The 17428-nt window shown below is 29.0% G+C and overlaps 1 protein-coding gene across 1 annotated transcript; it reads right to left on the minus strand.

Moving 5' to 3' along the window:
• Positions 1 to 140: 140 nt before the first annotated feature.
• On the minus strand, positions 141 to 4369 carry GAUT12 (galacturonosyltransferase 12). The gene is made up of 6 exons (XM_011049982.1): positions 3723 to 4369; positions 2099 to 2154; positions 1846 to 2001; positions 1165 to 1755; positions 775 to 1077; positions 141 to 683 (listed from the first exon to the last, which is right to left on the minus strand). Exons 1-6 carry the CDS (start codon positions 3931 to 3933, stop codon positions 399 to 401), a joined length of 1602 nt encoding a protein of 533 aa, XP_011048284.1. The 5' UTR covers positions 3934 to 4369; the 3' UTR covers positions 141 to 398.
• Between the last annotated feature and the right edge of the window lie 13059 nt (positions 4370 to 17428).

The raw sequence follows: 17428 nt of genomic DNA on the forward strand, positions 1-17428 counted from the left end.
ATTATTGTTGTCGTCGATATAGAGTTTTTTTTTTTTTAATTGTAAGAAGAGGATTTGTTACTTGTTTTGTTATGGAAGTGTGTAAGCTATTGGATATAGAGCTTATATATATAGCAAGAAATAATAGTGCTAAATGATGGTAACGTTTGGAAATCCATAACATGCTTAATTTCTCATTAAAATTGAATGAAGATTTGAAGTAATAGGGAAGGGTTGTTCACCCACAGAGGACGAATTCTAAAAAAACCAAGCAAACAAATGCCTGGTTATGAATATTTTACTTTCTGGATTCAAGGCCTTGGATTTGTGAAGAACTCTCTGCTCTCTGCTCTTTTCTCCTTATGGATAGACATATATTAATCACGATCGCAGTCAACATTTTCATCTCAAAATTCAAGTTAAGATGGCCTAATATGACAGCCCTTTATGAACTTGTCAGAAAAGTTGATGTACTTAGCCCACAGGGGGCGGAGCTGAGGGAATGCTATATCCAACCAAGGCTTTGCTCGACCATTGAAATGGATGACGCCGGCAGTCTCAGCATCTGCCAAACTTGTATTTTCTTGGTAGCCTAGACCCAACATGTGCCAAAAGGGATCGATAACGTGGACGTGGCCATGGAATGCTATCAGACCTGGAGGTAGTGTTCCTAGCTGCCACAAGCTCAGGTCTGATTTCAAGTTCTGAAAGGAGAAAATGAGAACAAGTAACTTAGTAGCCAAGAAATGTCACGAAATGCTTGAAAACTATGTGGATATTTATATTGATGATTACCTCTTCAACCCAGTGATGGTATGTTTTGCTTATGTTGGTTTTCCTCCAAGCCTCTAAATCAAATATGTTCATGCCATAAGCCCAGGCACATTCGTTCGGCTTGAAATTTTTTGATATCAAAGGATGAGAGAAGTTCAAATAGCTCTTCAACTTCTTTGACATGACAAACTTGTCTTCTCCTCGACAGGTTTCTACTGCCCCGTTAACCTTTCCATTCATATCAATGTCCCAGAGAGGCGAAAGATCGGACTGCACTACTATGTCATCGTCTAGGAACACAACCTTGTTTAGGCTTGGGAACAACTGCAAAAACAGAACATTGAGACTGACCATTACAAGCATTGACTAAAAAAGCTTATGTTTGTGCAGAATTACTGACTATTCTATTACCTCAGGTAGATGAATTCGGATGTGATTCATCACTGAATTGTATTTGGGACTAAGTGTTTGTAGTTTTGCTGCGATAATATGAGGCTTCTCAGTGTTATTTGCTACAATTGCAGATGAACCCCCTCTAAACTGTGACCTCACCCTTTGATCCTTTTCCATTGCTTCCATGACTGGCACTTTCCCCTTTGCGAACCAATCGAAATGATGCAATGCCTTGACCTCAATTATTGCCGGAGACAAAGGGTGCAGTGAGAACCATGCTTGCATAGGTGAATAAGTTTTCCTATCTGTTATTATGTGCAGCACAAACTTCTGGGGGCGCAACGCATTTTGGACAAGTGAATTGGCAACAACAGCAGCAGCAAGCACATTGTCTGAAGCCAGGACAAAGTGAAAATAAGAATTGTCAACAAGCGCAGGGACGAGTTCCGGCAAGGGGAGCTGAAGTCGAGCAGCTGCATTGGTGGAGTGCTCACTGGCTAGCCTCAAGGCAAGGCAATGGAGCTGCTTCGGTATGCTACTTGATGCTACATGCCTGTACAGATATTCTTGGATTTTGGCATTTCTAGTCCTTTGTTCAAGCAGAGTGACCTGAGAAATATCAATTGTTGACAATATTTGCGATAGAAAATTCACACAACAAGCGTTCGACATCAAGCAAAAGCGAGAAAAGCGAGTTACCATTTCTCTGAGCTTGAGAGCAAAAGTTTTCGCGTCTAATCTTGTGTTCTTGACTTCGTCCATAAATTCCTCTAATGTTTGAGGAATATCACTCCTTCCCTTTAATTCATCATTGCCAAGTGGTTGTTCTAGCACTTGAAACATAACCTCTGGTACCTTCAGATACCGAACAATAATCTCAATTAGCAATACTTAAATTAATTACACCAATCAAGCTTAATGCCACAAAAATCCTAGGGTTCAAGGAGTTTACAGCTGAGTCAAGCCTTCTTCCCAGTATCCTCGGCCCTAGTCTTTTCCCCAAGCAGCCTATCAAGGCAAGATTAATTAATAAAAATGATAATCAAATCACATTAAATATATATTAATAAGTGACAGTAATATACTATTAGCCTCTCATAAGCTAAGGCTGTTCACACCAACCATAGGTTAATATATCAAATGGTTAATTATATATAACATCTTTCCATATCAAATCTTTTGACACGCTAATTAGTTATTGAATTTATTTTTTATTTTTATTTTTTTTATTTACGATTTTTAGAACTGATAGGCTAACTATAATTTGGAAAGAACTATCGTAAATAAATGTTCTATGTCGGTCCATCTTTCACTTTCACAAGATTTTTGGACATTTTCTGTGAAAACCAGGGGCATGTGCGTAAATTCATGTAGCCAGATGGTGGGCAGTGGGAATGAGTGCTTCGCAAGGGCTGAACTACCATATATGCTTTTACATCTTCTAATTTGGTCCTTGAATTCTTAATTTTCTCATAATAGATAATCATTACTTTCTCACCTACATTTGGAGCCTTAATTTAATTTGGATATCAAATTAATATGCTTACTAATAACCAAATCAAGACTATCAATTTGCTAAACATGACAATTGATTCAATGTTCATGAAGTTTGGGAGTAAAATAGCTTCTATTTTCTTAATGCGTTTTAAAAATATATTTCACTTGATAAAGTATTAAATTAATATTTTTTAGTGTTTTTTAATAATTTTTATGTATAGATATCAAAAATTAAAAAAGTATATTAATATATTTTTTTAAGAAAATATTTTAAAAATCATCACGCAACACAATAATAAACAAACACACGTCACATCTACTATAAAAAAATCACTTGGATCCTTCTCTCTCTTTTTTTTTTAAGCTAAAAAACAACAAGTAACTATAAAGGCAAAATCAAATCTTGAGGATTTTTCGTGTTATTATTATTGGTAGAAGCTACCTCTAAATGAATAAATCTACGTATAATATATGATAATAATATTAAAAAATTAAATACCAATTTTTTTTTCAAGGACCTATTCTCTCTCTACTTTGGAGAAGTCTAGCATCACTAGCAAGACTATAAACATCCTCGGAGAATTATCTTTGGATTTTATACCTCTTAAGCCAATATAGACAAACGACCTTGTCAAGTGATCAGACCAGACATTTATGTATAAATTCTATGATAAATATATTTAGATGGAGCATAACAAAGTCTTGAAACGATGTTGTTGTTTTTTTTTTTTAACTCTAGTGGTGAAGCTTGGATATTGCCTAGAAACCCTAAACTCTATGACTTGTTGAATTAATTAAATAATTAATTAACTTAAAAAAAAAACAAGCCGGCCAGTAGTTGTTATGTTTTCTATCTTAATAATGGTTTTGGTCCATCAAACACCATTATCAAGATTTGAAGCTTTATCTTATGATTAATCTCTAGTTAATCTCGCAAAAAACATCCTTCTTAATTAAAACGATCAATATCATCGATGAAAGCTAGCAATTATATTCAGCATTTCTTAAAATCTATCAAGAGTCATGAAGAGCTGAGAAGAACAAAGCAGGACGAATGCAATATTATTCAAAATGTATACCTAGTGTAGAGCACTTGGTTTCTCCATCAATGGAGTCAACTGTGGACAAAACGAACACAAACCGGAGAAGAAACGTGAAGAACAAGAGAGAATAGAAGAGCATTCGATAAGAAACCCTTCTAGCTCCAACCCTCACTTTGATAAACTCTCTCACACCTTTTCCAGGAAAAACTGTAACATGCCTCAAACTCGGCGATATATGAAGCTGCATTTTGTTTTAAACCGAGCACAACACAGCGAAACCAAGAAACAAGAAGCCCGAAATAGAGGTGTGCCTCGTTTTCTTTCTCTTGGTTGGCTATGTCATTATTTGGCAACCACACCCAAAGAAGAACTGGCGATGAGTAGAAATGCGAGAAACCCAAGTAAGGATTCTGCTGTAAAAAGGAAGGATTTGATGATGGGAGTTTAAAGAGGTTGCTATCGGTCACCTAAACTTGCTTAGCAATTAGGCTAGACATGTGCGTGCGTGCGTCTGTGTATATATATATATATATATATATTTCAAACTTGTGTGCAGTGGATCTTTTAATACACATGAGATAGGAAGGAGGGTTGTTAAGTAGAAAGAGACATGGGACTTAGAAGAGGCTATGGTGTTTGTTTTTCAAGGGTTTGGAGACTTTGGCTTGGCATTGAAGGAGGGAAGTTGAGAGAAATGGTTTATATATATATATATATATATATATATATATATAAAGAAAATTTAGATAAATTTGACTAGAGGTTACGTTGTTTGGTGTTACATAGCTTTGCCAACACATGAAGTTTTTTTTCGGGGACATGCTAAAGGGAGTTCGGACTCTGATATTACAGGCCTTCTAAAATGGAAAATGACTCTTCGTCTTGGACTGTCTTTGGAGTGTAAAGACAGGAAACCATTCTTCTTCTTCTTCTTCTTCTTCAAAAACAAATCTCAAGGGAAGACCTGAGAGAGATTATAATCGGTAGCAGGTCGTTTGTTTCATGAAATGGCTTTTACGGTAATTAATCGGTCTTCCGGCATATGTTTTTATATGGGACGTCATATAATAATCCTTTTATTTTGTTAAAACAAGAAAGAAAGAGAGAGAGAGAGCGATCGAGAGAGAAGATCATGATAGTTTGGAATGTGTTGTAGATTTGATATTATTCAATTAATTATCTCTAAAAGCAGATTCCCTTAAATTATTGAAAAGAATCTTTAGCTTTCTATTTGGCCCCTCCAATTATTTTTACTTTGGTCCCTTTTTTTCCCTTTTGTCCCAATCTCATCCTTCTACTCTCCACTTCCATCACACCCATATGACACCAATCTTATTCGAGTAATTGGATGAAATTATTACAAATTAGAGTAGGAGGACCAAATTAAGAGAAGATTGAGAGTATAGGGACCAAATAACACCATTGAGACATGATAATGATGGAGGCCGTGGCATCTCCTTGTCCTTTTACATTACAGGCTCGACGTCAATTCACCATGAGAGATTGCTATGACGACGTTAAGGATAGGGTAATGCATAATTTATATATATGACCTTCTAGGTTTTTGTTTTTGTTTTTATTATTATTATATAACTAGAGGTTACTAATTATTAAAGATAGTTTATTTTGTGGGAAAATAGATTCCTTTGATGTTAATTTAGACCATTGTAGAATAAAATGAATTAATTTTTTTGCTTGCTTTGACCAAAGAATCCTCATCGTTAATTTTTTTTTTTAAATATATATATAGAAAAAGGGAAAACAAAAAGAAAAAGAAAAAAGGAGAATAAGACTTGCCTTGCCTTGCATGGCCAGTCCTCTCTACAATCAAAATTTGACATTTCAGTCTTCAATAAAACTCCATAGCTAAAGACCCTTCCCGTGTGCAGGTGATGGGTAATTGTCATTAACATAATATTAGGGCTTGCTTTGAAGAAACTAAAATGTGCGGCCAAAGCCCATCAAACACATCTAAACGCAGCGTATTTATTCAGTCCTTGTATTCTTAATAATTTCTTGATGTGGTCTGTTTACTTTTTCTTATTTACTAATTGATCTTTGTACTCAAGAAAATCTTCGATGTAATCCCTCGACTTACTGTTAATTCTTGACACGTGGTCTGGGATGGGCTAGACATGTGTCCACTTTTTCTGGTAGGTCAAGAATTAACAACAAATTGAAAAGACGTGGAACACAAGAACTCGAATCTTAGTTTTTTAAGATAAAAAAACCTAGTAAATATCATCTCTAGTTTTATAATTCAAGTTATGAAAAAATTAATTCAAGTTATAGATTTAATAAGTGAATTAGAGTTTTTTTTATTTTTATTTTTAATATTTAATTTATAAAAAATTAGATTTATTGATTTTTTATGAAATTATTTTAATTATATAATATAAATTACTAGTTTAATGGGTTAATTTGAATTAATACAAGTAGTTTGTTTTATTTATTTATTTATTTCATTATTTTATATTAAATTAATTAAAATATAATTTTTATAATTATTTTGAATTTTTGTAGAAGGTTATTTCAATTTCTTGAACAAGATAAAAATTTTAACAAATTAGCATATTTCAATTCGATATATCAATGTCATTGTATGAATATTTTAAAAAATATTTTTCAATAAGCATTATATTTTGAATTCATTATTATTATTATTATTATTATTATTATTATTATAAAACATGTTAAAGATGTAAAAAAACTGTTATTAAACATATAAAATATAGGATGAAAAGTGTAAATTATTAAAATATATAAGAAAAATAAAATTTAGATCAAACTACAAAAGAGTTTTCGTAATCATCCCCTAATTTTATCCTTGTAATATTTCACTATCTAATAAATACAATTAGAAATGTAGTAAAGACTTGTCTAATAAATCCAATAATTTATCCTTGGATCAATAATCTACTATAATCAAAAGTAATTTAGAAAAAAAAAAGACAGAAAAGAATAGCCCAAGAAAACATAAAAAAATACAAGAACTAAATAATAAATTACCAATGAATTGAAAACATGGATTAAACGGTAGGTCCAACAATAATAAATCAGAGACTAGCTCGTGGTCAATTATCTAACCTTCTAGTAACTTGTACTAGTTCATTTTGTGGGCAAAGACATCGCTTTGACATCGAGTTATCAATCGAAATATATACATATCTTGCTTTGTAGCTAATTATATTATGAGTTGTCTAGACTTTTCGAAATATATACATATCTTGCTTTGTAGTTAATTATATTATGAGTTGTTTAGACCACATCATACTTACTTTGTTGTCATCATCGTTGTTGGTCCTAATTTATCTACAATATAATATAGTGACAAACGGAGAATATATATATATATATTCTCCCCAATCAAAATTAGAGATTGCTTTTTCAAATTTATTGAGAACTATAATTTTTACACGAAAAAAAAAAGACTAAAAGATTTGGTTATTTTATTGCTCATGTTAATGTTTATAGCTTTTTTCTGTCTTTCTAGTCTCTCAATTGCACTTTGATCACTAAACTTTATTTTTTTTCAATTAAATCCTTGCAAGTTATGCTGGTATAGTTCTATTTACTGCTATTTGTTTCTAACTGTATGCCCTCGCCCACTGTGTCATTTGATATTCCACCGTTAAATTACATACCTATTTTACAGAAAAAGATTTCAAATTATTTTTAAGATAAAGATTGAAAGATTAATGACCAAAATTGTAATTTGAAAAAGAATAACCATTTTCCTGCTTACCGTGTTCAAAGGACATGGAAATTTTCATTTTAGTCCCTTAAGTTTCATACTTTTTATATTTAAGCCCTATTCCATGGGGAGTTTTGGGTTTTTAGGGTCTCAAAACTTGCACTTGATTTTTCAATTAGACACCTCCGATGATAAAAAAAATTATTACAGCGAGATACAACGGTTGTTTGTTTATATAGACGACACATCATCTATACCATATATAAGTATACATCTTTTCTAAAAATTAATGAATTATTTATTTTTATAAGCATCCACCTATTTCTCCCATGCATAATAGGTGTCATATTTTTTGGTCAAACATCAAGGTCAACTTTTCTTGCTAATAAATGATCCTTGTTTGTTTATATTTTATAATAAGATTCATTTTAAATAATTTTATTAGAATAAATTTTAAATAATTATCTAATTATGCCATAATTTTCAAATAATATTAGTGATTTTTATAATAAAATTAATAATTATCTTCTTAATAATTATATATGAGCTTAATATGCTTGATTTTTTTAAAAAGAAATCATTAACATTCCATGTTAATAAAATATATATTTAAAAAAAAATTATTCTCAATATTTTATATGATTTTTCTCATAATTACTATTTGTATATTTTTTTATACATTCACTTTGAAAATATTTTTTAAAATTGTTTATTGAAACTTGCTTTTAAAATTATGATAAATCTTAATTTAAAAAACAATGCTTATGATAAAAAAGATATATTTTTTGTAATTTTTTTATATGAATATCCTTGTTTTATTTTCATACAATAAATAAAAAAATTAGAAAGTTGCCCACAAGGTCAAATATTCATATGTGCATCTATCTTTTTTTTTTTATAATGAGAAGTACGTTTTTGTTTTAATAGTTAATTAGCCTTAACAACTCCTTCTATGATTATTAGTTCATATGTTTTTCAATTTATTTTACAAAATTTAGACATCATCTTTTAATTTTCCAATTAAGAATTTTCATGATACTAAAAAAAAACATCAACAATGTTAGCACTTTTTTCTCTTGCATTATAAATTAGCATGAAATCTTAATTGTAATGTAGCATAAAATACATTGACTGGTCTTAACAAATTTAAAATTATAACTTCTCAACATATACAAAAAAATTTAAAAAAAAAAGGAATTTATAATCATTCTTATCATGGATAAGAATATAATATAATTAAATTGTGATTTATTTTATCATTAAATCATTTCATTAAATATATTTAATAATGAAAAAATAATTAAGAATCATATATCAAATAAAACATTCACACCCACATAAGTTAAAATACAACATAATAAATAATGAAATATAGTAATTTCACAAATCCAACTTGCATATGTTTAATTCAAACTACTTAGATTAGCAATATATACTTGTAATCTTATAAATGTTCATAATTCTATGAAAATCCTACTTAGATTAACAAAAATAAAAGACAATATTGAAATTTAAATTAAGTTTACTATAACCTATTAAAACATGTTTTCTATTATTATTCAATCCTAAAAACTTCTCTTTATAGTTAAATATTTAAAATTATCCTTGACAGTATTGTCAAAAGTATGATATACATGTTATGCCATTGCAGTAATTAGAAAAATTTCAAGTTTAGATAGAAAACAAGTCATATCTTTTTGTTTTTCTAGATTTTCTTAAATAACACATTCTAAATTTTTTTTAGAGGACGAGTATGACCTTAAAAAGTCCCTAGAAGATAGGATGATGTCATGAATCATGCTATTTATAAATTTAAAGATTTATGTTATGTATATCTTACATTTATGATTATAATAGATATATAATACATGATAAAATGAGACAAGATCTTAAAAATAAAACCTAGAATAAAATTTAAACATTTGCTAACCAAGAATAAAGCCTAAACATGTGTTTCTAATAATTGTATAATAATTTATATGTATAATATGGAGATACGACCCTTAAGTTAGAGCATGGAGATCTATAATGCCCAACTTACATGATAATGCTTGGAATTGTTCTTATTCTAAAGCTTTAGTGAAAATACTTGCAAGTTGATTGTAGATAGGTATGTGCTTAGTTAAGGCTAGCTCGTAACTTTTCATGAACAACATGACAATTAATTTCTATATGTTTTGTACACTCGTGAAAAACAAAATTCTAAGCAATATGAAGAGCTGATTGGTTGTCATAATATAAGAGCATGGGTTCTGAACAATAAATGTCAAGATAATGTAGAAGAGTTTTAAGTCATATAAGTTCACAAGTAATGAAAGCAATAGCCTGATACTCAGCTTTAATAGAAAAGTAAGAAATCGTATGTTGCTTCTTAAAACTCTAGAAAATACGACTACTGTTAAGCTGGATAAAAAAAATTTATGGTAGAGCATCGAATGAGTGGACAACTAGCCCATTATGAATTGGAGTAAGCTGAGACTTGAAGTATTGGTAGTAAGGAAGACTAAGTGTTGGCCTGGAATGATCTTAATGTAATGAAGAACATGAACAACAACATTATAATGTGGTTGCTTCATTTCGTGCATAAATAGGCTTAAAATATTTACTAGAAACACAATGTCAAGATAAGTGATGATGAGGTATATCAAAAATCTAACAAATCATTGAAAAGAGCTTGGATAAGAGAGGGGATCACTATTAATATTATTAAGTTTGAGGTTTTGTTCCAAAACAAATTGGGTAAGATGGAGTACCAAGATGACTGTTGATGTGAAAAATATATTTGTGTTGATTAAGAAATATACCAGTGGGAGAATGAGCAATTTCAAGCCCAATAAAATATTTTAATTTGCCAAGATCCTTGATTTTAAAATAATACCAAGATGACCGTTGATGTGAAAAATATATTTATGTTGATTAAGAAATATACCAGTGGGAGAATGAGCAATTTCAAGCCCAATAAAATATTTTAATTTGCCAAGATCCTTGATTTTAAAATAATAAGCGAGCATGGTCTTGAAATTGTTAATAGCATAAAGATCATTGCATGTCAGGAGAATGTCATCAATATAAACTAATATAAAAGTAAAAGACTAACCCCAAAAATGTTTGAAGATATAATGATTAGTCTGAGATTGGCTGAAGCCCTCAGAAAAAAAAAAAAAAAACAAAACAAAACATAATTTAAAAAACCAATTGCTAGATGATTACTTGGGGCCATAAATTAATTTTTAAAGATGACAAATAGGAGTCTTCTTTAGTGTGCAATAACCTAGTGGGGGAGTCATATAAACTTCCTGATCAACATATGTATGTTCATAAAAAATATCATGATCAAGAAAAAAAGTTTGAAGTTTATTAAACAAAGATTCTTGATTATTATTAGTGTTCACATGTCGAATAATGCAACTGAATTGAGTTTTAACCATGACAAAAAAAAAAATTAAAAGCAAGTATAAGTACAAGATTTCATAAGATAAACTCATGTAGTACACGAGTAGTCATCTATGATTGTTAAGAAATAATATGTTCATGAATGTGAAGCGGTAAGATAACCACCTCATGTATCATAATAAATTTGATTGAAACAAAATGTGTTTTTATTTGTATTTAAAGAAAAATGCAAACCAGTGTGTTTTGCTCTGACACATAAAAAGGATGCAGGCTAGGATGACACTTGAGTGATCAATGGAATGAAAGATACATTTAAAACTGATGAAGATGGGCTTCCTAAGATGGGGCATTAGACATAACTATTGGACATGGCTATAAGAAGAAACAAATGATGTTGAAGAACATATACAAAGAAGTCAACTCTCATACTATGTAAAGTTAAAGATTTTTATCATGTATATTTGATATTCATGGTTATAATAATAGGTATGTAATACATAATAAAATGAGACAAGATCCTAAAAATAAACTCTAAACATATATTTCTAATAATTATACAATGATTTATATATAAAATACGGAGATATAACGCTAATACAATTAGAAACCATGCAATTTTAAAAAAAAAAACATTTACAATATAAAGGTTGGGTTGTTGTGAACAAAAAAAAAATATTTTTTCAGGTTTTAATTCTATAATAATAAGATTTTCTTATTAAGTTTTTATTAAATATGATCACCAAAAAATATTATTAACCAACTAATTACAATGATTGTATTAATGAGATCGATATGGTAAGAGGAAGTGTAAAATTAACACAAAAAAAAAGACACATTTGATGATTATAAATTATTACAGCCAAATTGAGTGATATGGTAAGAGGAAGTGTAAAATTAACAAAAAAAAAAAAGACACCTTTGATGATTATAAATTATTATAGCCAAATTGAGTGTTGTTTGTCTGGATAGACAATACATAATCCATACCATATATAAATATACACCCTTTCTAAAAAATAATTAATTATTTATTTTTATAAGCATCCACCTATTTCTCTAATGTATAAGCTTAGGCGTTATATTTTTTGGTCAAACATCTAGGTCAACTTTTCTTGCTAATACACCTTTGGTTTTTATTATAAAATGATCCTTATTTGTTTATATTTTATAATAAGATTCATTTTAAATAATTTTATTAGAATAAATTTTAAATAATTATCTAATTATGCAATAATTTTCAAATAATATTAGTGCTTTTTATAATAATATTAATAATTATATTCTTAATAATTATATATGAGCTTAATATGCTTGATTTTTTTAAAAGAAGTCATGAACATTCCATGTCAATAAAATATCTATTTTAAAAAAAGTTATTGTAAATATTTTATATGATTTTTCTTATAATTACTATTTGTATATTTTTGATACATTCACTTTGAAAATATTTTTTAAATTTTTTTATTGAAACATGCTTTTAAAATTATGATAAATCTTAATTTAAAAACAATGCTTATGATAAAAAAAGATACATTTTTTGTAAAAAAACATTTTATATGAATATCCTTTTTTTTTATTTTCATACAATAAACAAACAAATTAGAAAGTTGCCAGTAAGGTCAAATATTCATATGTGCATATATCTTTTTCTTCTTATAATGAGAATTAGTTTTTTGTTTTAATATTTAATTAGCCTTAACAACTCTTTCTATGATTCTTTCATATGTTTTTCAATTTAGTTTACAAAATTTAGACATCATCTTTTAATTTCCCAATTAAGAATTTTCATGATACTAAAAAAAAAAACATCAACAATGTTAGCACCTTTTTCTCTTGCATTACAAATTAGTTTGAAATCTTAATTTTTTAAATGCGCTGACTAGTCTTAACTAATTTAAAATTATAACTTCTCAACATATACAAAAAAAAATTAAAAAAAAAAGGAATTTATAATCATTCTTATCATGGATAAGAATATAATATAATTAAATTGTGATTTATTTTATCATTAAATCATTTCATTAAATATATTTAATAATGAAAAAATAATTAAGAATCATATATCAAATAAAACATTCACACCCACATAAGTTAAAATACAACATAATAAATAATGAAATATAGTAATTTCACAAATCCAACTTGCATATGTTTATTCAAACTGCTTAGATTTATAAATCCTATAAATGTTGATAATTCTATGAAAATCCTACTTAGATTAACAAAAATAAAAAACAATATTGAAATTTAAATTAAGTTTACTATGACCTTATAAAAACATGATTTTCTATTATTATTCAATCCTAAAAACTTCTCTTTATAGTTAAATATTTAATATTGTCTTTGACAATATTGTCACTGATTTTAACAAAGTATGATATACATGTTATGCCATCGCAGTAATTAGAAAAATTCCAAGTTTATATAGAAAACAAGTTATATCTTCTTATTTTTCTAGATATTTTTTAAATAATACATCCCAAAATATTTTTTTAGAGGACGAGCATGATCTTAAAAAGTCCCTAAAAGATAGCATGATGTCATGAATCATGCTATTTGTAAATTTGAAGATTTATGTTATGTATCTCTTACATTTATGGTTATAATAGATATATAATTAATTGAGAAAATGAGACAAGATCCTAAGAATAAAACCTAAACATATGTTTCTAATAATTGTACAGTGACTTATATATAGAATATGGAGAAACGACCCTTAACTTGGAGTATGGAGATCTGCAATGCCTAACTTATATGATAATGCTTAGAATTGTTCTTGTCCTAAAGCTTTCGTGAAAATATTTTCAAGCTGAATGTAGATAGGTATGTGCTTAGTTAAGGCTAGCCTGTAACTTTTCACTAACAATATTATAATCAATTTTTATATATTTTATACGCTTATGGAAAACAAGATTCTGAACAATATAAAGGGTTGTTTGGTTGTCATAATATAAGAGCATGGGTTATGAATAATGAATGTCAAGATCATGTAGAAGAGTTCTAACTCATGTAAGTTCACAAGTAATGGAAGCAAGAGCCCGATACTCAACTTTAGTAGAAAAGTAAGACACAATATGTTACTTCTTATTGCGCTAGAAAATAGAACTTATACTAAGTTAAATGAAAAAACTTGTGGTGGAGCATCGAGTAAGTGGACAACTAGCCCAGTATGAATTAAAGTAAGCTGAGACTTGAAGAGTATTGGTAGTAAGGAAGAATAAGCCTTGGCCTGGAGTGGTTTTAATGTAACGAAAAACACAAATAAACAGGACGAAGTACCAAGATGACCGTTATCAATAAGGATGTTAAAAGCATATTTGTGTTGATTAAGGAATATACCAGTAGGAGAATGAGCACTTTCGAGCCTAATATGCATAAGAAACCAATTGCTAGATACTCGCTAGGGGCCATAAATTAATTTTTAAAGATGAAAAATAGAAGTCTTTTTTAGTGTGCAATAACATGGTGGGGAAGTCATATAAACTTCCTAATCAACATATGTATGTTCGTGAAAAATGTCATGATCATGAAAAAAAAGTTTGAAGTTTATTGAAGAGAAATTCTTGATCATTATTAGTGTGCACATGTCACAATTGAATTGAATTTTAACCATGACAAAAAAAAATGAAAGCAAGTATAAGTACAAGATTTCATATGCATAAGATAAACTCATGTAGTACGTGAGTAGTCATCCATGATTATTAAGAAATAATATGTTCATGAATGTGAAGCGGTAAGATAACTACCTTAGATATCATAATAAATTTGATTGGAACAAAATGTGTTTTTATTTGTATTCAAAGAAAAATGCAGACTAGTGTGTTTTGCTCAAGCATATATATCATAAGCCAAAAGTTGATTAGAAATATATAAACTTTTTGGAATACATGAAATAAAGAGGTGACCAAGTCATTGATGCCAAATAATGGAGTCAATAATGTTTTATGAAAAATTGAGATGGAGAAAGGTTTATAGTGATAAAGTACATATTGTACTTCACTTGTTCCAATCAACTTCCTTGTTAATAGGTCCTGAAAAACACAAAAGATTGAAAAAAATATGGCAATATAATTGAGAGTAGTGGTGAGTTTGATAATGGACAATAGATTAAATTTAAATGAACGTATATATAGAACATTAGAAAAGGAGATATTAGGGGAAACATGAAGCATATCAGTATGAGTTATATAAACATTATCACTATTCAGGAGTTTAATGGGACATGGTTGATAAAGGGGTTGAACATTATCAAATTATGACAAATTTAAATTAATATGATTTGAGGTGCTAGAATCAGTATGGTAGGAGGCAAGATTACTAGTAAGATTGCCACAAGTGCATTTTGGTGTAGGAGTAAGCATGGCAAGTTCATCCAAATAGCCATTAAGTATGGTAAAATGTGTGAGATTTTTAAAATTACTATTCCTGGCCTCCCTAGTGACCAATGCAATCAACTTTTAGATCTTATCAACTGATATTGATGAACTGGATTGTCCAGTAGATGTTTCACGATATTAAAAGTTGTTTTTGGGATAACCATATAGCTTAGAACAATGGGGTTTTCAACTCCCACATCCTCTTCCCTTATTATCAAAATAATAAGAGAAGGACTTGGGATCAAGGGGTTTGCTCCCTCTGTGGTCTCAGGTTCGAGTCCTTGGTTGCTCATATGATGGTCACTGGAGGCTTACATGGTCGTTAACTTCAGGGCCCGTGGGATTAGTCGTGGTGCGCGCAAGCTGGCCTGGACACCCACGTTAATCTAAAAAAAAAAAATAAGAGAAGGGATGAGGAACTACCATAATAACAGCTTTAGTTGGAACACTAGAGATATAAAGGAGGCGTTGCCTTTTCTTTTGATGTAAAATCAAATAAACTTTTGTAATAAGGGGTAAAGGATCCATGACTAAAATCTGGCTATGAATTGAAGCATAAAGGTCATATAACCCTATAAAAACTGAAAAACTCGTTCAATATCTTACATATAGGTTAATTCTTTTAGGACACCACAAGTCCATTTTGGTGTGGGAGTAAGCATGGCAAGTTCATCCCAATAGCCATTAGGTATGGTAAAATGTGTAGAGATGATCGTAGAGCTTTGAATAAGAGTAACGATGTTATGCTTCAATTTGAAAATCTTAGGATTATTGTTTTGGGAGAAACAATCCTCAAAATTGAGTCATACATCACGAGACAATCATGATAATCAGACTATTAACAATGGATTTATTAATAAATTTGAGAATCTATGCCAAGACCATGTCACTACGATGTTCCCATAGTTAGATTTCTATTATGGAGGATTTTGGTTTGAGAGGGAACCATTAACAAAACTGAATTTGTTTTTGGCATTCAATGCTATTTTCATACCCCACTTCTAGGTAGCATAGTTGTCACCATTAAAAAGAATGAAGACTAGGATGATACCTGAGTGATTAGTGGAATGAAGGATACATTCAAAATTGATGAAGATGGGCTTCCTAAGATGGGGCATTGGACATGACTATAAGAAGAAATAAACGATGTTGAAGAACATATATAAAGAAGTCAACTTTGATACCATGTAAAGTTAAATATTTTTGTCATGTATATTTGATATTCATGGTTATAATAGGTATGTAATACATAAGGAAATGAGACAAGATCCCAAAAGTAAAGTCTAAACATATGTTTCTCATAATTAAACAATGATTTATATATAAAATATGGAGATATGGCGATAATACTATTAGAAACCAAGCAATTCAAAAAAAAAAAACATTTACAATATAAAGGTTGGGTTGTTGTGGACAGAAAAGAAAAACGTTTTTTCAGGTTTTAATTCTATAATAATAAGATTTTCTTATTAAGTTTTCATCAAATATGATCACCATAAAATATCATCAACCAATTAATTATAGCAATTGTATTAATGAGATCCATATGGTAAGAGAAAGTGTAAAATTAACAAAAAAAAAAACTAAAAGACCTCAGTAAATTACTGTAGCATGTGAGGAGAATCATTGTAGATTCAAGCAATGCAATAGCAATTTTATCCTTTATTGCTCTTAATAATTATCTTGGCACTGAGGGCAAAAATATATTTTTTATAGGACCCAAATGTCATATAAGAATCAAATCAACCCTAAGATTTGTTATACTTAAGATTTCATCCATATTCTCTTTATTATAATTTTTAAAATTTAAAATATTCTCTTTATTATAATTTTTAAAATTTTTTAAAAAAATTATGGAATTAAGGGGATTTTTTTCATCATTGTTCTCTTTATTAAATTAAGATTTTTTTAAGTTCACTCCCAATAGATATTTTTATCAATTAGATTTATTTCCTGTTCTTTTTATTGTTATTTTTAAAAATGGTTTTTGCAAAGTTTTTTGGCAATTTCATCATTATTTTGTTTTTTATTGTATTTTTTTACCTTGCAAGATTTTTTTAGATTTTTTTTATTTCATCCTCCAACATTTAATTGGATTGATATTAAGCTTCTTAGTTTAGTCTGAATCTAAAATTTAATAGTTTATAAGCTTAAGAAACTGACTCTGATTTATAAAGTTGACATAAGTTTCCATGGTCTTTTTGCCTTTTTAAACCATTTTTTTTCATCTTTTACCATTTTTTTATTTTTTATTTATTTTCTATAAGACTTTTATGGTC

This window comes from Populus euphratica, unplaced genomic scaffold, assembly GCF_000495115.2.
Source record: "Populus euphratica unplaced genomic scaffold, PopEup_1.0 scaffold143.1, whole genome shotgun sequence".
Classification (NCBI taxonomy): Eukaryota; Viridiplantae; Streptophyta; class Magnoliopsida; order Malpighiales; family Salicaceae; genus Populus; species Populus euphratica.

Coding starts and splice junctions, on each gene's coding strand:
- GAUT12 (XM_011049982.1), bottom strand. CDS start 3,933: ATGCAGCTTCATATATCGCCGAGTTTGAGGCATGTTACAGTTTTTCCT. Junction 1,756..1,845: donor CTCTCAAGCTCAGAGAAATG/GTAACTCGCTTT, acceptor GATATTTCTCAG/GTCACTCTGCTTGAACAAAG. Junction 684..774: donor ACCATCACTGGGTTGAAGAG/GTAATCATCAAT, acceptor TTCTCCTTTCAG/AACTTGAAATCAGACCTGAG.